The sequence below is a fragment of the Labeo rohita genome, chromosome 8 (genome assembly GCF_022985175.1).
Source record: "Labeo rohita strain BAU-BD-2019 chromosome 8, IGBB_LRoh.1.0, whole genome shotgun sequence".
NCBI classification, from domain to species: domain Eukaryota; kingdom Metazoa; phylum Chordata; class Actinopteri; order Cypriniformes; family Cyprinidae; genus Labeo; species Labeo rohita.
Window position 1 is genome coordinate 26,445,746 of NC_066876.1, and position 23,459 is coordinate 26,469,204.

Below are 23,459 nucleotides of genomic sequence, written 5' to 3' on the forward strand. Positions count from 1 at the left end.
TAAGATCAACAAGCCTGCTGCCAAAACAACAAGTAGCATATCTCTTATCTACCTGCCAACTCAAGGTGAGGTGTCTGAATAGCTGCTTAGTGACATGTTTTTGAAGTCTCCGCATATGAGACCACACATGGTAAATAAAGAGTTTGAGGGTGCAGAGACTTTGTCATGGCTTGTTGGACTCAGCTGTGGGTTTTAGCTGTGGGATGAAGGCAGATGAACAATGGGCCCTTACCAGCAAATGCTATCCCTTGTTTTCCATCTCTTGGCCCCTCTCTCTCCCACACTGTGGCCTTATGTCTTTCACTGGCTTTCTTTGTGTCTGCCGTTCTGTCCATCGCTGTCCACCACCCTCTCTCTTGCTTTCCCCAAACTAGCCTGTAAAAACAGAGACATGGCAGTGGGAAAGAGTGCTTGCTGCTGATGTAGGAGATTCTGTGTAGAATCCATTTGATGAAACCATTGGAGCAGATGAGATAAAACACACAAAAAGAACAATGCAGCATGCATCCGTTTCTCCAAAGTTAGATCAACACAGCTTCACTTCACTGCACCAATTCAGTACAACAGTCTTCACATGGATCCTCATAGCTACGCTTAATGAATGACTTGATAAAGGCCTTTGAATAATGAGAAAGAACAGCAATAACAAATGGCAATTTTAAAATATTGCAATTTTAGCTTATAAAATGTATTTATTCTTTTGTCTTAATTTAAAAAAGAAAACTAAAACTTTTAGTTGGTCATTTTAAATGCTGTAAGTATAGTCAGGCATCACAACAATTATGATTTGCAGAAAGTGGATGTTAATTTTGAGATTCTTCTAAAAGTAACATTTACTGGTATAAAATAAAATAAATTATTGAGGAAAACTTTACAAAAAAAACTTGTTTTATAAGATTTCAGTTTTTTTACTTCAAAATGGCATGTGTAATTTTGATGTTAAATGCTTTTCTTTGTAATAAATTGTGGCACAAACAAATTCAAACCTTGCATATTTAGGATGGATAGTATTCAATTTGGAATGCAGCCACAAAAATCTCAGCAAACACATTTTAGATGCGTTGACAAATTACGGGCAGTCCCATATAACCCAATATGCTGTGACAGTGCATGTTTGTCAGTGTTTATTTGGGAAGGAATGCTTTGGCATGTGCATTGCAAATACTAAACAGCAGAAAATAACGCATAACCTTCAATTAAATGGCTCTTGTTTTATCCTGCTGGGAACCATGAAAGCAGAGATGCCGTCTAAAACATAGCCATGCATTTTTGTTGTGTCAGAAGCAAAAGGAATGTATTGTTTTTAAAGCCACACAAGGCCTGACTGGCGGGGCATGTGCAGTAATGACACACTTCTAGCTTAAACTGTACACTTTGCTGATGTTTGTTTTTGTGTGTTTTGTAGATGGCCATTAGTTCCAGCACTTGTCTCTCTTTGTCTCTTTTTAGGACTTGTTGCACTTTACCGAAATGGATCTGGTGGCTTTGGGGGTCCAAAGTCGTCTCCATCGCTTCCACATTCTCTCCAGTATCCAAGTCCTACGAGAGCGTGAAACAAAAAGAGGTTAGTCCTGGTCTTTTCCCACTCAAGTACACTATCATTTAAAAGTTTGGGGTTGGTAAGATATTTCAGTGTTTTTGAAAGAAGTATGCTCTTATCATAAGATTCTTATGCTCACCAAGGGTGCATTTAGTTGATCAAAAATACAGTAATAACAGTAATATTGTGGAATAGTATTAGAAATTAAAACAACTGTTTTCTATTTAAATGTATTTAAAGTGTAGTTTATTCCTGCAAGGGCAAAGCCATGTTTTTTGCGGCCATAATTACAGTCTTCAGTGTCACATTATCCTTCTGAAATATAATATACTAATTTGGTGCTCAGGAAAAATTTCTTATTCTAATCAGTGTTGAAAACAATGGAAGACCATTTCCACCACTGAATAATTTTTTTTTTTAAGCATTTGCGACTTTTTATCTTACAATTCTGACTTTTTTCTTGCAATTGCAAGTTTACATCACACAGTTCTTTTTTTCTCAAAATTATAAACTATATAATTATAAACTCACAATTGACAGTAATAAAGTCTGTACTGCAAGATGTAAACTCGCAATTCTGACATTTTTTTTTCTCAGAATTGAGATTATATCTCGCAGCTATGACTTTATTACTCCCTACTGCAAGTTATTAAGTCAGAATTGTGAGATATAAACTCTATTCTGATTTTTATTCTCAGATTTGCAAGATATAAACTCACAATTCTGACATTTTTTCATCAGAATTGAGTTTATATCTTGCAGTTCTGGCTTTATAACTCACTACTGCAAGTTATTAAGTCAGAATTGTGAGATGTAAACTCATAGTTTATATTGCACAAATCTGAGACAAAAAGTCAGAATTGCGAGTTATATGTAATTCTTACTTCATATCTTGCAATTCTGGCTTTATAACTCACAATTGTGAGTTTATATCCTGCAAATCTGACTTTATAACTTGCAATTGTCAGTTTATATCTCTCAATTCTAAGAATAAAAAGGTCAGAATTGCGAGTTTGTATTATGCAGTTCTAAGAGAAAAAGTCAGAACTGTGAGAAGTGAACTCGCAATTGTAGGAAAAAAAAGTCAGAACTGTAAGATAAAAAGTTGCAATTAATAAAAGTAAAATTGTAAAAAATAATAAAAATAATACAAATAAAATCTTGTTAACCCAAATCTTTTGAACGGTAGTATAGGTACAAGCTCTTCATGTACGACTATTGCCTACATAGACAATAGCTGCCTGGGGGTGGCTACTGACTGAACTGACTTGCCATCTGCTATTTTTATGGGATTTTTAAAATACAAAAGGTGTAACAGAATCATTAAAATCAAGGACTAAACCAGCAATTAAATTATCTCTCTTCATGCACACACCTCCTCATAAACAGAAGCAGGAGCTTATCTCTTCATGGATGTTTTCATTGGGCTAAGTCTGCTGTGCCGTAGCCCTGCTTGTACTGGACAGCCTGTGACTGTGTGCATCCATGCATAGAGCCTGACACTGAAGAGCTACATTAATCACAGCAAAGCTTTACTTAGGTTGGGAGAGCAGTTCAGCACAAGGCCGAGGCTTCAGGACACATGCATATGGGGTCAAATCAACAGGGATTAGTTCACAAAAGGAAGCATTGGAGTGTGGGACAATCTCCCTGTGGAGTATTATGCGTGTGTAATGGTAGTGTCTATATATAAGCTTGATGCCAGCTCAGTTCAGTGAAAAATTTTAATCTGAGACAAACATAATTATGCTATCCTTAAGATCTTCAAGGAGTCATGTCGAAGCCTTGAAAGTAATACGCATCTAATCAGCGTGCTGAAATTATGGTGATAACGGTTCATCAGAGAGCACTCAGAAATATAAGAAGCATTTACTGTCAACACTGATAGTGAGTCATGAATGGACTTGCTTCCGCACACTCACACACAGAAACATCCCTCCATCCGACTATCCACCCCTCAAAGTTGCCATGTCTGCTTATTTTAACATGAACTTGAAAAACTAAACTAAACATTATCCTTACAGTTTAAATATTAGCTTACTAACAAGTGAAAATTGTATCATTTAATTTCTTCAATGGACACAAGTTGGATTACATATACTATATAACTAGACAATAATTAGCACAAGTACAAGCATTACACCTTCTTCCTTGCCAGAGTCTCTTATGGGGGGCTTTAGACATTAAATCACAAAAAAAACACCAACCACCCACCACCAAGAACACAAAAACCTGACTTGTTGCTTCTTTTGGTGAGGCAGGTCCCTTTTTCTGGACTTGTTTCTTTTTAGCAAAATCCGGCAACACTGCCAACCCTACCCTTCAGTCAAACAGGCACACAGACGCGTGTCTATGCAGAGGAGGAGCAGACACACGCTACTGTGTGCAGGAGCTGCCAGGTGATTATAAACTCTTTGGCCCATCCCGCAATCCCGGCAGTCAGCGTTGGTGTGGGGGCACCCCTCCGCTGCGTGTAATTAAGTCCTTAAAAAGCATGTCAAGACACACACACATACAAACAGTGGGCTGACAGGCCGAGGCTCGTTTCCCAGGCATAACATACTGCCTCGACTCCATTGCTATAGAGACTCTGACACTTTAGAAAATGGGCTGTTGAATTGGATGTCTTGGATCAGCGACTTCGCAAATAAAATGGCCTTCATGTATTGTAACCAATAGGAATAGTCTTTTGAACAAAGGGTTATTGAATATTACAAACAAGCAGGCTGTAACACAAACTTACAAAGGGTTACAGCACAAGCAAAAAAAGTACTATCCTGTCAGTGGTTAAAAGTCGTCTGGTCCGTGCTGGTCCCGTGCTTGAGGACAATAACTATTGTTGTCCTGAAATGTTTTGACTGTTTGAGGACTCAATAGGTGGTCTGATTAAACTAGGTTCGACACCTTTAACAGCCCATTTTAGTAGCGTCTCCATTCAACTCCTGTAGTCCTCACATCCAGCAAATGTTACACATACAGATTCATAGACCACCTTTCTCAGAGCAAAGAAGGTTAAATCTCCACTGCTGCACCCCTGTGAAAAACATCTTGTTAGTTTCATAAGAAAATATTTTTTTTCTTTCTCCAAGACAGTTGGCAATATTATTTTAACAGCTGTATTTTCAAATCTTGTACCACACACAAAAACGTAAACAAGCAATACCAAAAGAGTAGCCGTGCGATATGTCCGTATATCAGCACGGCTGTGATTCGGCCATAGGCACGATGTTGTCTTTATTACCAAACCGTATATTTGAACACTGTAAAAATGACTGTGAATTTAATGGTAAGACTGTAAAAATGCTACAGTAAAAACTTGTTAAATGGTTAACGGTAAGTTCCCCTACTATATATGGTTAAAAACTGTATTGGACATTGCATGTTATTTTAAGGTAGTATACCGTTTTTAGTAAGAAGAACGTTTAATTTACAGTGAATAACCGTATATTGACATTCCCAGAATTCCTTGCATTACATTTCAAATATAATGTTTTTTTTTTTTTTTTTTTGTACATTAGTGTTGTATGTTACATATAATGTTAAATTAATGTTTATTGCATTATTTCAGTTTCATGTGTATTACCATTATGGTGTTTAATGTTTGTCTGAATGACACTGTGCACTTTCTATATATGTTAATATTTAACAGCTACATTTGATGGGCTTTGGTTTATCATGTGACTTTCTCATCACCACATTTGATGTATTGTAAAGGTACAAAACATTATATCACTTAATAAAATTACAGTATTTAAATGTAAATTTAAGTTAAAACTGTAAAACCTAAAATGTTGCTACTGTATTTTTAACAGTAAATTTCTGCCAACCACAGCTGCCTTTTTTACTGTAAATTTTACTGGTTTATTTTTACAAGTTTAAACAAGTACATTCTTGTCTAAAAACTGTTAGAACTACATTCTGTGACACAAAAGCAGTATTATTTATACAATTATAGTGGATTTGGGCGTCACTTGCTGTGAAAAATACCACAAGTGGAGTAATACAAAGTTCCAATATGGGAGTTCTGATATCACTAGAATATTGCACACATCTCAGCCAATCAGATTTGAGGACCAGAAAGAACTGTTGTATAAATATATATATTTTTATACAATCTTTATTCATTAAAACACTATTCTTACTCTTTTACTGGTATAGTTGTTTGAATCGTTCTCCCAAATATTTCAACCTGCTAAAGTGCATATTTAAAAGCATAACACTCCTAATTCAACAGTTCACCCAAAAATTAAAAGTCTATAATTTATTTACTCACACTAATGTTGTTCCAAACCTGTATCATCTGTTGAACGCAAAAAGAAATATAAACAAAATAAATATGAACAGAAATATAAACAAAGACAGACAAGTCAAAAAAAAAAAAAAAAAAAGTGGTCCTTGCAACTTATAAGGCAACATGATTGGCTTGCATATAGACTATTTTATTGTACATTTATGAACTGTAGTTTTTTGGAGCTTGACAATCACTGCTTCTGTACTATGAGAAAGAACAGACTATAAGTTCTATAAAAAATATCTTTTGTGTTTCCTAGAAGAAAGAGAATCATTCAGGTTTGGCCTGACTTGAGAATGAGTAAATAATGATTTTTTTCCCTTTATTCCAGTAGTCATTTGGCTTGAGGTACTACTTTATTTTATTTGGTGCCTTTTGTGTGGTTGTACAGTGTGTGTCAATGCATAAACACAGTACTCACATGTATTTGCAGCGATTGCATTGCAGTGATGTTCAATGATGACAGGCTGCTCTTGTGCAGAAGGGCTTGGAGTATGCTATTAAATGAAGCATGCTATTAAATGGGTGGTTGGCTCACTGCCTTCCTTGCTCTCAGTGCAAATTGCAGATTCGTTCAAAGGGATGCCACCGTACAGTATATAAAATTCTACACATAAGCAGTTCTGAGCTTAATAAACTCCAAGGTCAGCAATGCATCCTTCTAGGTGGGTTTTATAATTTATTATTATTTTATCATTTAATTTTTTTAATCTAATCTATTTTTTATTCTTGCAGAAACTATAATTAAGACTAAGCATGAAAATGGTTGAATTACAGAGTGGATATACACTCAAATGAAATCCCAATTACGCAGTTCTTTCATTAAGCACTTGTTTTGTTGTAAAACCTAATCCGGAATAAGCATTAGAAAAAGAAGCATAATTGTAAACATTTTGAGAGCCAGGGCTGATCCTTGTGAGAAAACGTGAGAAACAGTCAGATGAAAGCCTGGAGTGTCTCTTAGATATATTCTAGGCGTTTCTTGGGCGTTTTGTGGGAAAACTCTGAGTGCAAAAACCTTGTCCTTGCGCTCACACTGGGTGTGAGAGTAGAGCTGGCATCAGCTCCTTCACCTCTGTCACATCCAGCTCTGTGTCAGAATTTCATAAACATAAACACATTTCCAAGCCAGAATGAACAGCTGGGCCCCTCTTTTAAAAAAAACTCTGTTTTGAAATGTAATACATGTCCAAAATATATCCGTCATGACGGACGATACTGGGCCATAAAGTAGCCATTGCTGCTTCTCTGTGAAAAGCTGCATTAAGCTCTCTTGTCTGCTAGACAAATGTCACCTGCAGAAAGTTTCCATTACTCTTCTGAATAATGTTTAAATATGTTTAAAAAAGAGGGATGTGTTGACATACTGCCAAGTTTGACAACATGCCCATAAGACTTTAATCTGAGCAGATGCCGGTATGTGCTTTATCGCAAAAACTTTTTTAATGGAAAAAAGTACATCTGAGGACATCAAGAAATCACAAAATTACTTTTTTTAATATTTCTTTATTATTTTTATTTCTTTATTTATTTTTACTTTGTTAATGCATGTTTCTGGTCTTACTGCGAATGATTCATCAATGCACTATAGTCGAAAAAGATGTTAAAATGTCTTTGGATTATGTATAATCAAAACTTGCTCAACCTCTGACAAAGCGTTCATGTTTGACTGAAATCAAGGCCTTTTTTTTTTTTTAATGTTTTTCCATTCCAACCACCTGTCAACCACCTGAAACAACTTTTTATGAGCTAGGTGTATAAAATCAAGTCTTTCCTTAATAATTATTAAATATCCTGTTTTATACTAAAATGGGTTGTGCATACCTTTTTAAATATGAGATTTCTGTCGTTCCGCCCAGTGTTGGGAAAAGTTACTTTTAAAATTTGTGATTACTCTCTAAAAAGTAGCTAATTACGTTATTTAGTTACTTTTTATAGAAAGTAATGCATTATGCTACTTTTGCTTTACTTTCACGTTACTTTTTAAATCTGGACAGGGCTTGCTTGTTTGTTTTTAATTTAAATAGTTCTATTTTTACCAAACGTAAAAGCCCTTTCACACCAAAAAGTTAAATGAATAAGCCTCAGGCTGAAGGACAAGTGAATTCACATCTGTACAGTACAACACTCCAGCAATAGAAAAAAAAACAATGAAGCCCAAATGTTAGTTTATCTAAAGTCATTTTTGCCTATTAATATGGTTGAACTGGATCATCAAAGGTCAGCAGCCAAAGACATTGGTTAATAAAATGGGGTATTTGTGTTATTTAACATATTTAATTACTGCAAGATTGCATCATATTTTTGCATTTAAACATTTTAAATCATTTTGATGAATACTGAATCTGTTTTCTTGCGAGTGAGATAAATTAACGCATGTTCACATGTAGTCTAGAACTACAGTAACACCTCAATTTCCAAACATGGGGACAGGGGACTTGTCAGTCAATAAATGGAAAAACAAAGTAACTGGTGTTACTTATTTGAAAAAGTAACTTTTGTAAATTATAAAGTAATGCATTACTTTACTAGTAGCTTGAAAAAAAGTCATCTGATTACATAACTTGTGTTACTTGTACAATGAAATATCAAAGAATACATCTTAGTAGATTTTCTGTTGACAAAATCTCCAGAAAGCTGTGACCTAGATGGGAGCTTAACATATGAACTTAAATATAAAATATGTTGCTTACTCTGAATACCGTCTATATGAAGTCTTCTTCCTAGTAAAGATCATTTTACTTTCACTAGCCATATTTATCCAGCGACCTAGAATAGAGTTACACTTATGTAAGAAAGAATGCAGGGCTGGAACCGGACAACCAGCCACCAGTGGCCAATTAGTCAATCAATATGACTGTGCTTGACCATGTGTAAGTGGTGGCTAAACTCCACCTGATGACAGCTAGACTGTAAACCGAGAGGTCAGATGTAGTGATGCTCACTGCTGAGCAGCTATTTGCCAGTGTTGGAAAATACCAGGCATGACAAGCAGATTCCACAACATGTTTATCTGAGGCACAGGGCATAAGATAAAGCTGGGAAGAATGAAACAAGTTATTGCTCACATTTTAACATGGTTTTATCCAGTAACACAGTTCTAATTATTCTCCCATGGTACACAAAGGAAATATGCATGCACAAATACCCTCTTTTTTAAAATTTTGCGTTACGTTACTTAATTACGTTACTTAATTACATTACTTAGTTACTTTTTATGGAAATTAATGCGTTATGTTACTTTTGCGTTACTTTCACGTTACTTTTTAAATCTGGACAGGGTTTGCTTAATCATTTTGTAAAGACTCTTAAAATTTAAGGTGGTAAAATTTATAAAAGTCAGTGTAGAAATGATAATTATCATATTATTTACAGTCCACAGTTTTATGATTCAGAAAATCACTCATGAGAGGAAATTCACATTTTCCTGTTGAAAACGTTGTCTTGATGATTACGTGTTGTGGAATGGGGCAAGATTACATTTCATACTTTGATAACTGTTCTTACTCTCAGCCTTGGGTGGAACCAGTAGAAGGAAAGAAGGCAGAAAATAATAAGATGAGCTTTATATCCTGTCTGAGGGACACTTCCTGTGACTATTTGAGAGAGACAGACTTTCTCTTGTGTTCATCTTAAGGCATTCCATTCCAAGATGTTTCTGTTCCTGTATGGAAACACATAAATACATAAAATTAGTTCAACACATGATTCAAAATTGCTCACTAAGCTCCAGGTAAAAATTAGCACTGGTGAGAAAATAAAACAGTTATTTGCCAAATTCCTGGTAACTTTATTAAAAACTGTAACTGGACATTTTTCTAAAAACTGAATAATTCAAGATGTAATTTTATTTTAATTTTTAGAATAATTTCCCAGTTAATTAAATTTTGACCATTAAAAAGGCACATACTGTTTACCTTTAGAATAATGTGAATAATAGTGAAAGTGTATTGAAAATACCAGTCATAATTGTCAATTTTGACCATTTTAGGACAATATTTGGCTGAGATACAACTATTTGAAAATCTGGAATCTGAGGGTACAGAAAAATCGGAATATTGAGAAAATCACCTTTAAAGTTGTCCAAATGAAGTTCTTAGCAATGTATATTACTAATCAAAAATTAAGTTTTGATATATTTACAATAGGAAATTCACAAAATATCTTCATGGAACATGATCTATACTTAATATCCTAATGATTTTTGGCATAAAAGAAAAATCAATAAGTTTGACCCATACAATTTATTTTTGCCTATTGCTGAAAATATACCCATGCTACTTAACACGGGTTTTGTGGTCCATATAGCATAAAAGTTGATTTCTTGTCAACTTTATCACTTCTTAAAAAATAAAAAAAAAGACGATATTGTAACTACTGAAGTCAGAATACATCAACATGGTTACAAAGAAACCATTATGTATGAGGTGTTCTCATTTGTCTGTACTTGTGTCTTCTGTCACCAGTGAATTATGAGTCACTAGTCACTAGTCTGCTCTCAGTCATTGGCAATAGGGCTGTGCATTATGACAGTAAATGCAATGAAACGGTAGAAATGTGTCAAACACTAGATTGTGCAACACTGTTTATACCACAGACATCACAATCAGCAGGCAGGACTGTTTATGTTGGAGTACATGGAGTTATGAGAAAATACAAGTCAAGGCGAAGAAAAGCTTCAAGCAAGTTATTCAAAAGTTGAAATGGTTGCTCTTGTTAAGCAACATCACAGCTGCATTAATACAGAATTCAATTGTTGTGCAACTAGAATTTAAAGTGTTACTTAATGTGAACCTGTCCTGCCAGACTTAGCATTTGTGATAGATATTATCATCTTTGGTTGTGTCTACCAAACATTACTTGTGAACTCCAGGGCTGAACAAACCAGACATGTTGACAGATTCACCATAACTCTTCCTTTTAGTGATCTATGACCCATGTCACATAATAAACGTTCAATTTCAAAGTGTGCACTTTTAATTGCATGAAGCCAAGGACTGATAACAGTGCTCTGAGCGGTGTCTTTGACAGATATATATCTCTATTTTCACGACAATGTCTGGTTTTGACACTTTGACAAATGGTACTCCAGGCAGGTGTGCTGTAACTTAAGAAGGCCTATTTCAATCCAGATGTATCCTTTTCAGTGTTTCTAGTGCACACACTTTGTTAGTAGTGAATTCATTGTTGTGGGATTAGCACTTAGGCACTTTTGATATTTATATGCAACCCTACAATTCTAGAAATGTACGGGTTTGGTTCTGGATGTTTGCACAATGTTTTGCACAACATTCAGACAGTAACCCTTGAATCACCTGCATGGTCACAACACTTTCATCAGCCTTTAGTCAGATCACACCGCACCCCATCTCTCTGCTTGAATCATTCGGGAAGGAACTCTGCCTCTGTCGTTTGTTATCGTCCCACTGACAATGAAGAGGAATCCGAGGACAAAGAGACGGGAAATTCTGTTCCTCACAGACAACAGAAAAAAAACATTTAGCTATTCTGATTAGCCATTTCTGAAGAAGCATTTTAATAGTTGACAGTTAGTTAAAGTAAATCACTGTTGAACATATAAGGCCTAAAACATGAGAGGAGGAGTTTATTTTTAGATAATTTGAAGTTTTAACATTGACATTTGAAGTATTCATTTGACACATAACAGAAACTTGTGATACTTGTCCAGAAAAATTAATTTGAACAAAGAGGGGCCAGTAATGTGCAGACTGGACACATGACAGAGGACAGAGAGAGCTGCTGGGGGCAGGGGCCGGCTAGTCGGTTGTGAGATGACTCCTCAAGTTCCGCCCACTGAGGAGGGTGTGTCTGGGAAATCCTAAATCACTCCCTTGGGGGCTGAACTAAGGAGAGAGAGTGAGCAGGACAGAGAGGGACTTGGAGGAGATTGTAAGACTGCTTGGGAAACACCGGCACAGTTCATAGTGGGAGGTCAGTGGCAACATAAGAGGACTGTCATTCACGCTCAACTTCTTGTCGTCCGTCAGTGTGAATCTGTGCACTAGGTCGATATGCTTGCTGTGGAGCTGAGAAACTCTTACTAACAGACTGCAGACAGAGAATATTTCAGGTTTTACATACTTGGAGAAGGTACATCCTTTAGCCAGGTAAGAAAAAAAAAAATCTATCTATCTATCTATCTATCTATCTATCTATCTATCTATCTATCTATCTATCTATCTATCTATCTGTCTGTCTATCTATCCATCTATCTATCTATCTATCTATCTATCATGACAACAGTTTTTAAGTACAATTTTGGCTATTTGATATTGCTACATATGACTGTCTAAGCTTGCAATTGTGACACTTTGTTACATTTAGTAGCTGGCAATAGTTGTTGTGAAGAGGATTGTGTGTGAATGTGTGTGTGTTATAAAGTCTCACCCCGGCAGTATCTGTTGTCTTTTGAGTTGCTCATTTGGAGAAAAGTGGCAGCCACTGCTGAGGACTTTAATAAATTTGTGATTAATGTGTCACAAATCTCACTAGTCAACTCACAGGCTGAATATAGCACTGCAGGTCACATCGTAGATGGGTAGCAGGGGGTTTGGGGTTTGACATCTCCTCTCACCCCTTCCTGCTCAACAAAAGAACGGTCTATTAGAAATTGGCTGTATTGTGTGACTATAATAGTCTGTACAAGTGAAAGCTATGAATATGAACGTATAACAAGAGCAACTGAGTTTGTTTACCTGTATAACAAAACACCTTCATATCAAAATCAGCTCATTATTAAAAACCAAATCATGTTTACATGTAAAAATTGTTAGGTTTCTTTCTCATCTTAATGTCAAGTACACAAAAATGCAGAAAATCTAGGTGATGGTGACCATTCCTCAATAAAATTTTGTCATCTTATTAAGCATAATCTGTGCACTGTGCACTTCTAAAATCTTTTAAAAGCATTTTCAAAATAAAATACTCTGCATAGGAAACGGGACTCTTTTTTTGTTTTGGCCTCATTCTGTCCTCCCTTCGTTGCTCTTAGTGTGTTTGTTTGTCTGTGGTGTTTTCCTCTCAACATGCTCATTATAGTAATTAGGGAGCAGTCGTGTTGCATGTGATTGGACTGCTAGATCTTATAGGTTCTACTTTTAGCACATAAAGCTGAGAGAGACGGATGCGACCGCTGGCTCCACGCCTTCAGTGAATGGGCGTGTGGTGTGTTCACAAGTCTGCGTGTATTTCCACACTTCCTATTTTGATAAGCCTTAGCACTGGGACTGCGTAATGAACCACTCAGGCCTGATTTGTGGCTGTTGACTACTGGTACGGGAGTCCGAGTTGAAGCGGAAAGTGTTGTGTCTGCCATGGGGGGCGGAGGAGAGATGTTGATGTATTGTTGCCCATATGTTCCTCTTTCTGTATGCAGCTGAGTGGTCCACATTGGGAGAACTGTGGTGCATTCTTGGTTGTTTTGTCTCCTGTTGCTTTACTGCTATTGTCAGTGACAATGGGACCCTCAATCAATGAGACAAACGCAATGATGTCATAGAGGAAGTACTAGAACTCTCACTCTACAAAATGTTGACCAGTGGTTTCAACTGGTTGTGCTTTAAGGCCTACACTACTGTTGAAAAGTTTGGGGTCAGTTTTGTTCATGGCTGTTGAGCATGAGTGCATGTCACACAATTTGTTCATGCTGTGTCTAGTTTTGACCAAATTCTAAAAAATGCTGGGCTAAAAACAACCCAACTTGGGTTATTTGGCAACCCAGCGCTGGGTATTTACTGGATAGAACACATGCTGGGTTATTTTGACCCAGCTGGTTGGGTTAAATGTTCTAAATATATTTGATCATATCATATAGTTTGTTGCAATTTATTATTTATCATTGTTTTTTCCCAAGAACAGACTTGAAATCCATTTCTGAGTCATGAACAGCCATTTGAGAACCACTGATATAGACTACTTTGTTAAAGAAATGTTCAGGGTTACAAGTTAACTTGATTGATAGCGTTTGTGATATGCTGTGATTACCACAGAAAACAATTTCAACTTATCTTGTAAAGCAAATACAATTTGTGTGTACGGTAAATCTTTCACAGTAGGAGTCTATGGGGCAAAGCATTACATGAGCAGTAATTATTTTAAAACATACAATTAAAACAAATTATTTTAAAATACAGACAAACATAATAAAGATAAACTATTATATTTGTTTACCTGCATGTCATGTGATCATTAATCAACATTAAAACAACCATGAACATGTGAATGCTGTTAAGTTATTGAAAAAGTAACACAAAATCTCAGGGGTACTTCAATTAAATATTTCAAGTCAAATAGGTTTGGATAACAAAAAAACATTTGTGTAACGTTTTAAATACATCTTAAGCCACATCATACAGCCACAAGGCTTACATATTAACCTGAGAGATGTGATAAAATGCTGTACGTACGTTGTCTGTGCAAAGTTATAATCCAATTTTTCAACTTCTGTCATGACAATTTAAAGCCGCTTCACCTGGTAACTTTCACATGATCCATCCAGGGATACCAGAAAGGGACGTGACCTAGGACATGACCACAGGAATTACGTCAGAATAACCAGATGTTAATCTCCCTATAATAATCCCACCACTAAAGGGACAATTCTGACAACTTTACAGCTTTACAAACACGTAACTTTCTGTGATGATGTCAAACATCTTAACTTGTGTTTAACCTGCACCATTCTTTTAACTTAGTTCAGCATGTGCTGTGGTTCTACAATTCAGTGTCTGGTTCTATTAGAACATCAGAATGTGTTCTCCACTCCTTCAGACCATCATGGTTGATGCATGGCTGTGTGTTAAGAGCTCTTTAAACCCTACACTTGCTCTCCTCTCACTCGAGTCTTTGTGTTCCAAAAGCAGGTTTGAATTAATTAAAGGAGAACTGCATTATTCACGAGATTCCCACCAACTCCTGTGGGGGTTGGCTGGACGGTGAAAGCACCAGGGTGAGAATAGTCGTCTTGTTGTTTTGAAATGCGCAGAGAATTCTCCTCCTTCATGTGCTTAACCTTTTTGCTCTGAGAGTCAGTGCTCTTTGAAAACTGTTTGTGCTGCATGCACATTTTGAGAATGAAAAAAACACAGTGTGACCTTGTCTTTGATTGTTATTGTACCCAGTACAGTTCCTACATCTATACCCCTTTAATACCTCTGCATAATTGCCTCAGGATAATCCTCTTAAATAACTTGAAATGAGCAAGCATTAGGTTATCAGCAAAAACTTGACAGGGGTGAAAGACAATACTAAAACATTTCTCTAAAAGGTTTTAAAGGTAGTTCAGTCACAACTGAAAATTCTGTCATCATTTACTCATGCTTATGCCTTTTGTTTTCTGTGGTGCACAGAGTCATTTATAGCATTTCCAAGTTGCTATTTTCCATAGAATGGAAGTGAACAGTGACTGCTATGGAAGCCCTTTTTTGGCACTTAATTAAAAAATGGTAATTGCAACATGATCTCACAATTCTGAATTTATTTCTCAGAATTGCAATATATCCCTGTTGAAAAAACTGCTGGTTAAATATGTTTTGAAGCATGGCAGCTGGTTTGAGATGGTTTAAGATGGTCCATAATTGGTCCTGAGTTAGTTATATGCTGGTTATGAGCTGGTCCTGAGCAGTAGTTAGTTGCTTAGGACCAGCACATGACTAGTTTAAACCAGCTCATGACGAACTAAGGACCAGCCAAATGCAGCTTTAAAACATACCTAACCAGCATATGCTGGTTTATTCAACAGGGATAAATATACTTGAGATTGTTGGTTAAAAAACTCTGAATTGAGAGATATAAACTTGTAATTGTGAGGAAAAAAAAATTAGAATCAGAGATATAAACTTACAATTCTAATTTTTCTCCGAATTATGAGTTTACATCTACATGTAACTTTTTTCTCGCAACTCTGACTTCATCACACAGTTATGAGTTAAGTCAGAATTATGAGAAATAAACTTCTGACAACATGAGTCTTTTCTCCCTGTCAGAACTGAACTTTGTGAATTGCAATTGCGAGTTTTTAATCTTACAATTCTGAGAAAAGATTATAATGGCAAGAAAAAATGTCAGATTGGCGAGATATAAACTAGCAATTGCGAGAAAAAAAAGTCAACATTTTTATTGGACTTTTTATTTCAAAATAAAGTAAAATATGAGTTTTTAACCAATTACCTTCTTATTTTTATTCAATGGTGGAAATGGGCTTCAATAGACTACAGCTGTTAATTTAAGATTTTCTGGATTTTCAGTAACTAGGAACTAGTATAAATAAAATAAAGCTATTGTATAGATTCAGAAGACTTACAATAAGTTAAGGATTCGTTCTCATGATTTTTCAGTGCTTGAATGCCCCTGCTTCCCATTCAAATTAATTTTTTTGGTGTTCCACAAGAGAAAATAAGTCATATAGGTTTGAAACAACATGAGGGTGAATAAATGATGACAGCATATTTCTGGCCAGTAATCCTTACAGTGTGTACAAGCTAGTCTAAAAAAAAAGAGAAGATAATGGTTTTCCTGGAGAACAAAGACACTTTAAAATTCCCGAACATGACATTATATTAGCCAGAGGCAAATAAGCGTGTTTGATATAGAGGATGATGTCAGCCAGCGACCAGCTGTGCTTTGCAGAATTGAGAGAGAGAGACCGAAAAGAGAGAGAACAGGCTACTGTGATTGACATTTTGAAGTGAGGTCATATGATGGCATGTCAGTCTAGAATAGAACAAGCACTTGAGCGAGATCTGGATAATCAATAGGGAGTCCAAAGAGAAAATAGAAGAGCAAAGCATTAATTAAAAAGCGTTTAATGAGCGTTTTGCATATTCATGACGTCTGGGGAGGAAGAGAAAGTTAACAGTTTAATTGTTTAGCATATGTAATCCAGAGCCACAGGGGAGTCATTTCTGCATTTCTGCGGTGCTGACAGCTGTCTCTTTGCCTCACTGCCTTCTGAAATGTTGAAAATTACACCATGCAGAGCTCTTAGACACCATGTTAGCCTACAGTGGCCTTTTGACCTGGGCTGAGAGCAGGGAAATCACTTATGTTTCAGATTCCTATTACACAGAGTAATTTATGTAAGTTTAAACTTACAAATAACAGCGACATTTTACATTATAGTGTCCATGTTGCACATCGCTGTAAGACAGTGCTTATTCGGCATTTCAGCTTGGGTTTTAGTATGGGAACGGTCAATAAAAGTTAAAGGATCTAGGTAAGACATTTATTGGGTTATAACTGACAAGTTCATCTGTTCTAAACAATAATTATAATTAAAAAGCGAAGATTTAATTTAAATACTTTAGTGGTCAATGATAAGACATCTCTACATAAGAAAAAATGGCCGTATTAGGCCAGTTACACTGAAATAAATTTCACTGTCTGTTTAAATGCACATGAGTGTGATTTGATTGCCTTGTTATCTCAGTAAGGCCTCATTTTTTATGAGGGGAAATATTTTTAAGGAGTAATGCAGCCAAAAATAAAAAATGGTCATCATTTACTCACTCTCATGTCATTACCAAACCCATAAGACTTTATGTCATATGTTTCCTTTACTATAAACATTTGTCATGTGAATTTTAAAAGACATGAGGGTAAGAAAATGCTAAAAGAATTTGGTGGTTTTCAGTGACCTATACCTTTAAAATCACAATCACCTGTGAAATATGTGCATTGAAGAAAAGATTTATAATCATACTTCTAGAAATGGCCTCCTTTGGGGACCTGAAAGGTCTGCCCCCTTAAAATATGATATGAGCATGCCAACTTATTCCACTCTATGTTCCTATTTTTATTTTTAGGAAGGTCACAGTTGCCCTCCTAAAATCACTGGTGTATATGAGTATTATGACTCAGACCCCTCACTTCCCCTTACACAGGAAGTGCAGATATGCCTTCTCAGATGAGCATGACTATCCCTCACGCTCTGCGACATGTGAGAAAAATTAATCCGAACCCAAACGGGGATTCCTGACTAGCCAGTATGATAACTCAGTAACACTGATCTGTGGATTTTAATGTCTCCTAGCCATTACACACCACATGAAAAACAGCACCAGTGAATGGAGTCTCGTGTTTCAGGGCCCCGGGACAGCGCACAGGTGCTCCAGGTGCATAAATATACAGCTGAGGTATTCAAAGCAGGATTTCCTAACACTGCAAAGTGCCCTGATCAAACCATCTGTGTAGATCTAGTCATTATACACCAGAACACCCAGATAAACACAAATAAAATAGTGATTTAAAGGTGAATGACAGGCGTAGTCCGATTTAGTGCATGCTTTTTCTTATTTTTGAAGAACAAAAGGTTCTAAGCTACTGTATACACCCAGCGCAACTGTTATCTTAGGGTTTGTTAAATCTAAAATTAACTTGAAAAACAGCATTTAATGAGCATAGTCACATGGATAAGCTGATTCAGGATGTTGGTGGTCATGGATGAGTGGATCTGGGGGGTGGAGGTGACTGTGGTTAGTTTGCAGGTTCAAACACCCGAGCAAAGCTTTACCAGGGAGTTTCCATGTCTTTCCACTCTCCACAGATGCTTGTGCAAGAGACCAAAATGAACTCTGTCGCATAGTGAATTGGTGGGTAAAATAAGAAAATGTACCATGAATCATTTTTACTGGCTACAAAACTGTATTTTGCATTACTTCCTAGAAAATATATTTTTGTTCCTACTGCAAAAGGTCATTGTGTCACAGTAGTGCTGCTTCATTTCAAATTTTACATTTACATTAAAATATTTATTTTCTGTGTGGCATCTATGCCATAGTTATTACATAGGCTTAATATTCAAAATAATTACTCATACTGTACTAAAAGAATTTTCTTAGTTCATTTGTTGTTGTTTCATACATCAGTAAATCAAGATACTCCCTAACTTAACATTAGCCCTTGTGGCAGATAACTGTAATTTAAAAAATAAATAAATTATAAACAAGCAATGTGACAATATTGGAACACTATAATTATAATCTCTATAATCAAATAAGCGGTCTACACTGCCAAATAAATCTTATTCAGCCCATGTCTACGCCTCGTTGATTATGATGGGAGCAATTCTAAATCCAAGAATCTTGTGAAACCGCTCACAAAATTTATAATATTACAATGAAAACAGCACAATGGGTGATTGTGTTGCTCTTGATGTCAGGAATGGTGCAATATTAAATTATGGTGTTATGAGTGCTAAAAGAAAGAGCCTTCTCCTAGCATCTCAGTTTAAGTATTCCCATTGCTTACATCAGATAAACAGTGAGGGAGGGACAGTCTATCTTTCTATTGGGCATCTTATTTAAATAAATCAAGCAATTTTATTTACTCACCAAAGCCAAATTTCAGTTACATTTAAAGCTTGCACTGCTGCTCTCCAGATTATGGGAAAACACAAACAATATGAGCTATTAGCCTAGAACTAAATACACAGCTGCATGTTGAAGAGAAAGAACATTTGGGACCGAATGGTGGTGAATTTTGTGGAACGAGTCTGAGTATGAAATCAGCTCCCCCTTCTTTATGAGGAGAATGAGCTCATGCCAGACCTTAAACAGAAGCGCTGTCAGGGTCCAAGATTGAGTTTCACTCATCACAAAAGAGACAAAAGAGGCTGACGGCAACACCAGCTCTGCTGCGTGCATGTGTGCTCCGAATAACCCTAACAGCGCTCTTTAATGGGGTCAAACATGCACACACACTCATCCAGCGTCTGGGTCAGCGAACTCACACACCCACTGTTTTCACTTGATTTGAAGCCCATCAATAAACATATGAAAGTCACAGTCTTTGGACACAAGAGGTGCTGTTTTACTTTTAGTTTAGAGATTGTAATTTTTAAATATTTGCCTTATACTATACTCCTTGTCTTATACATGGACAGACTGGTTTAGTGTTTTTTCCTGGCATATGGAAACAAAGCTATTGTATGTTTTCAGAAGAATTTTAATATAAAACAAAAATTATATATATATAAAAAGGTGGAAAATTAACATACTGGATTTGGGTGACATGAATGACTAAATGATGACAGAAATTTTATTTTTGGATTTAACTATTGCTTTGAAAACAACAGAAAGAGTAATGCCTTCAAATCTAGCTCATCCATAATTCCATAAAATCGGTCTCCACTTTCACTGAGCCAATTAGTGGTCTCCGTGCGGCTGTGGAATGCTGAAGTAAACAAGCATTTGGAGACAACAAGGGAAGATCCTTATCTGCACCTCTTGTGGTCAGACTGAACGGAGTTCCCTCTCTTTGAGAGAGATGTGTCTGTATTTTGTTTTCCTTTGTTGCTGCCAGGAGACAGGTCTATGAAACAGCGATGCCTTCCAACTTACCTGTGCCACAGGGCACACATGGCAGGAGGTTTCATATAAACACTAGGTGTTGATACCACCTGAAAGAATGTCGGAGAAAATAACACCCAGTAACATTTCGCTATAGCTGGGTTGTTAATAATAGATATAAACACTACACTAAAGACTACTGACAGTATTGTAAGCCAAAAAAATAAAATAAAATAAAATAAAAAAAGTGTATTTTTTTTGTAAATGTAATGTCTTTTCTTACTGTTTTACAGAGCTGAGGATGATGGCAGAAGGGAGGTTTTCTAGTCTTCCCAGAAACATGCACGTTGGGCGGCAGTGTACGCTTGCATCTTCTATGGATCTGCTGAGCTCAAGGCCTGCCATGGTTGAGATGCCGGTCAGCGGCTACCAGGGAGTCTCCATCCATGGTACCCTGCCTCGCAAGAAGAAGAACGGCACTAGTTCCCCTGTGAAGCAGTGGGAGATGAATGGAAATATGGGGTCATCGGCAGCACCATACCCAGGCAGATATCGCCTGCCACCATCACCGCTAATACACAACATTATCGAAGAACACCAGGGTTTCCACTCAGACAGAAAGAGCAGTGTCACATCCAGGTAAGAAATACAGTATATCTACACACCCATCCTCTCAAAGTGATTCAAACACCACAAAGCCCTACAGCACCTGCGAAAACACCACAATCTTTGCGTAGAATTCAAAGCTACCCAACTGAGGTGCTGCTTAGTGGACACTTTAGTCTCTGAAAGCCCCTTTTAGGTAAATAAACATGTAACATGGTTTAAAACACAGTTCCAATTCAAGATACATATGTATCATGTCAATACATAGTCAAGTCTAAGGTCAAGATTAAGGTCAAGATTGAGGTGAAGGTTGCCACAACAGCAGCTTAACCTGCCTGCTCATCACAGCTTATGTTCTTTAACTAAATATGTGACCCTGGACCACAAAACCCATAAGGGTCCATTTTTTGAAACTGAGATTTATACATCATCTGAAAGCTGATTGATGTATGAGCTTTCCATTGATGTATAGTTTGTTAGGACAGGACAATATTTGGCTGAAATATAACTATTTGAAAATTTGGAATCTGAAGGTGCAAAAACATAAAAAAAACATAATAATAATATCAAATTATAATAATAGCAAAATATTGAGAAAATTGCCTTTGAAGTTGTCCAAATGAAGTTCTTAGCAATAATAAAAAATGAAGTAGGAATTTTTTACAGTAGGAATTTTATAAAATATCTTCATGGAACATGATCTTTACTAAATATCCTAACGATTTTTGGTATAAAAGAAAAATCGATAATTTTGCTACTTAAGACTGGTTTTAAGACACATATATCTAAAATGCAAAAAATGACAAATGACAGTGTGAGAATGAAAGCCAAATTGGTCACTTTTCTGACTAAAAGTAGATGATCAAGACTTTGTCTTAAAATTGGATGGATATACAGTAGTCAACATTTGAAGTGGATCAAAACCTTTCATCAAAATTGTCCTAAAAACAAAACAATACCCGTTCTTGTCTTAGGACAACTTTGATGAACTGTTTTGATCCACTTCAAATGTTGACTACTATATATCTCATTTGCAGATTGCCAGGACTGTTTAGTAAATGCAGATTAACAATTTGCTAAAGTACTACAATGTACTATTACACAGTGTTCTAATCATGACAATGCAACAATTGATCAAAACACTCGTGTTTTGCCCTGTTAGGACACAGTGTTATGGGGCATTAGAAGCTCATTGGTAATCTGTTTACCTTTAGTACAATGTCTTATGAATTAAACGTCATATTACATAATGGGTTATATGATGTCATCTGTGTATTTTTTAACTGTTTAATAATCAGACTGAATTGAATCAAACTGACTTTTTAAAATATAGTGTTTATGACCAGGGTTGCTTATTTTTGGTACATAAAAACAGCAAAATTTTAGACTATAAAATATTACATAGTATAGGCTATAAAGTAATTTGGAAGCAACAGTGAACTCAATCAACAGATACACAGTGAATACAGCATCAGTTGTGCAGTGTGTAGTAATTTGATTTGAATATACTGTAGAGGCAAGCCGAAACGTTTGTGTCTTTGTCCTCTGGTGATGAATTAATAAAACGAAAAGAGAAGTTTGCTCTATGTGAGTGTGAATCAGAGTTTTGTATAATAGTGATTCAATGGACTGACGCACCTAACGAAAAATTGCACTACGGAAGAGTGCGGTGCAAACAACTTGTGGAAATATACTGTAGATGGAAACCTCCACTGTTAGCTCTATGCTCTGGCTTTATTATTTACAGTATCATATCACCCCTTTGTTTTGGGTAGTGGTTTAACATAACAGATAATATACTGGCTGCCAGAGCAGTCGACACCAAATCTTGCACTGCCCTTCAATACCGTTAACTTTACTGTCTTCAGAAAATAGGACAACTGAGATAATAATCATAAAATGCAAGCTACTGCTGGCTCATTCTCATGTCCAGGACTGTCTCCATCTCTTTTTCTTATGTCTCGTCTCTCTTTTTCACTGTCTACCTACGTCTTTGCCATAGCTCTAGGCCTGTTTCACTGTATCATCCTTACTGACTGTCTGATCTTATCACAGCTAGCAACAAAGGAGTTTGTGTTTGTCCCTTATTTACGCAGACTGACTTAACAGGTAATATATCTCACCCTCAATAAATGATCTGGCAGATATAGTAAAGCAATCTGTGTCTGGCTCTGTGGACAGTGTCACAGATTATAGAGGGCACCTTCCACAAACAACACAAAATATGGCCTAAAATTCTTAAATAATAAATAAATAAATATTAAATATTTCTAGATATTTGCTATAAATTACAGAATAAAAATGTACATATAATTAATATTTAATTTAAATAAATATAAAATAAACTATTTGTATTCATACATTTATATTTCCCATTAATTACAGAATAAAAATGTAAATAAAATTCATATTTAATTAAAATAAATATTATTAAAGCATGATCATTTATTTGTTAATTATAAGTAATAAATATAAATATATACTGCTAAATTAAAAATGAATTCAATAGATGATATAAAAATAAGACATTGTATAGTTTTTGAAACCTCATGAAAATTTTAAGAGATTATGTTTTAAAAAAACTGCTTTTTACAGTACATTATTTTTGTTCATCGATAACTGATCTAACGTATCTAATGTTTCACAAAAAAGAATCCAGGTAAACAAAAAAGGATTTATGTGGAAAGTGCCAGAGACAAAGAGAAACACTGTTTCC

General features: G+C 36.0%; 1 protein-coding gene across 3 annotated transcripts in view; it reads left to right on the plus strand.

Moving 5' to 3' along the window:
• Positions 1-23,459, plus strand: part of bcar3 (BCAR3 adaptor protein, NSP family member) — an 81,255-nt gene that overhangs the window by 14,340 nt on the left and 43,456 nt on the right. For 2 of the 3 annotated variants that reach the window (XM_051118225.1, XM_051118226.1), the window contains exons 3-4: positions 1,450-1,564; positions 20,431-20,776. In XM_051118225.1, coding sequence (XP_050974182.1) covers positions 1,450-1,564; positions 20,431-20,776 — 461 coding nt within the window. Of the gene's footprint in view, positions 1-1,449; positions 1,565-11,724; positions 11,960-20,430; positions 20,777-23,459 lie in introns of those variants that run through there. The other variant, XM_051118227.1, reaches the window with a different exon arrangement.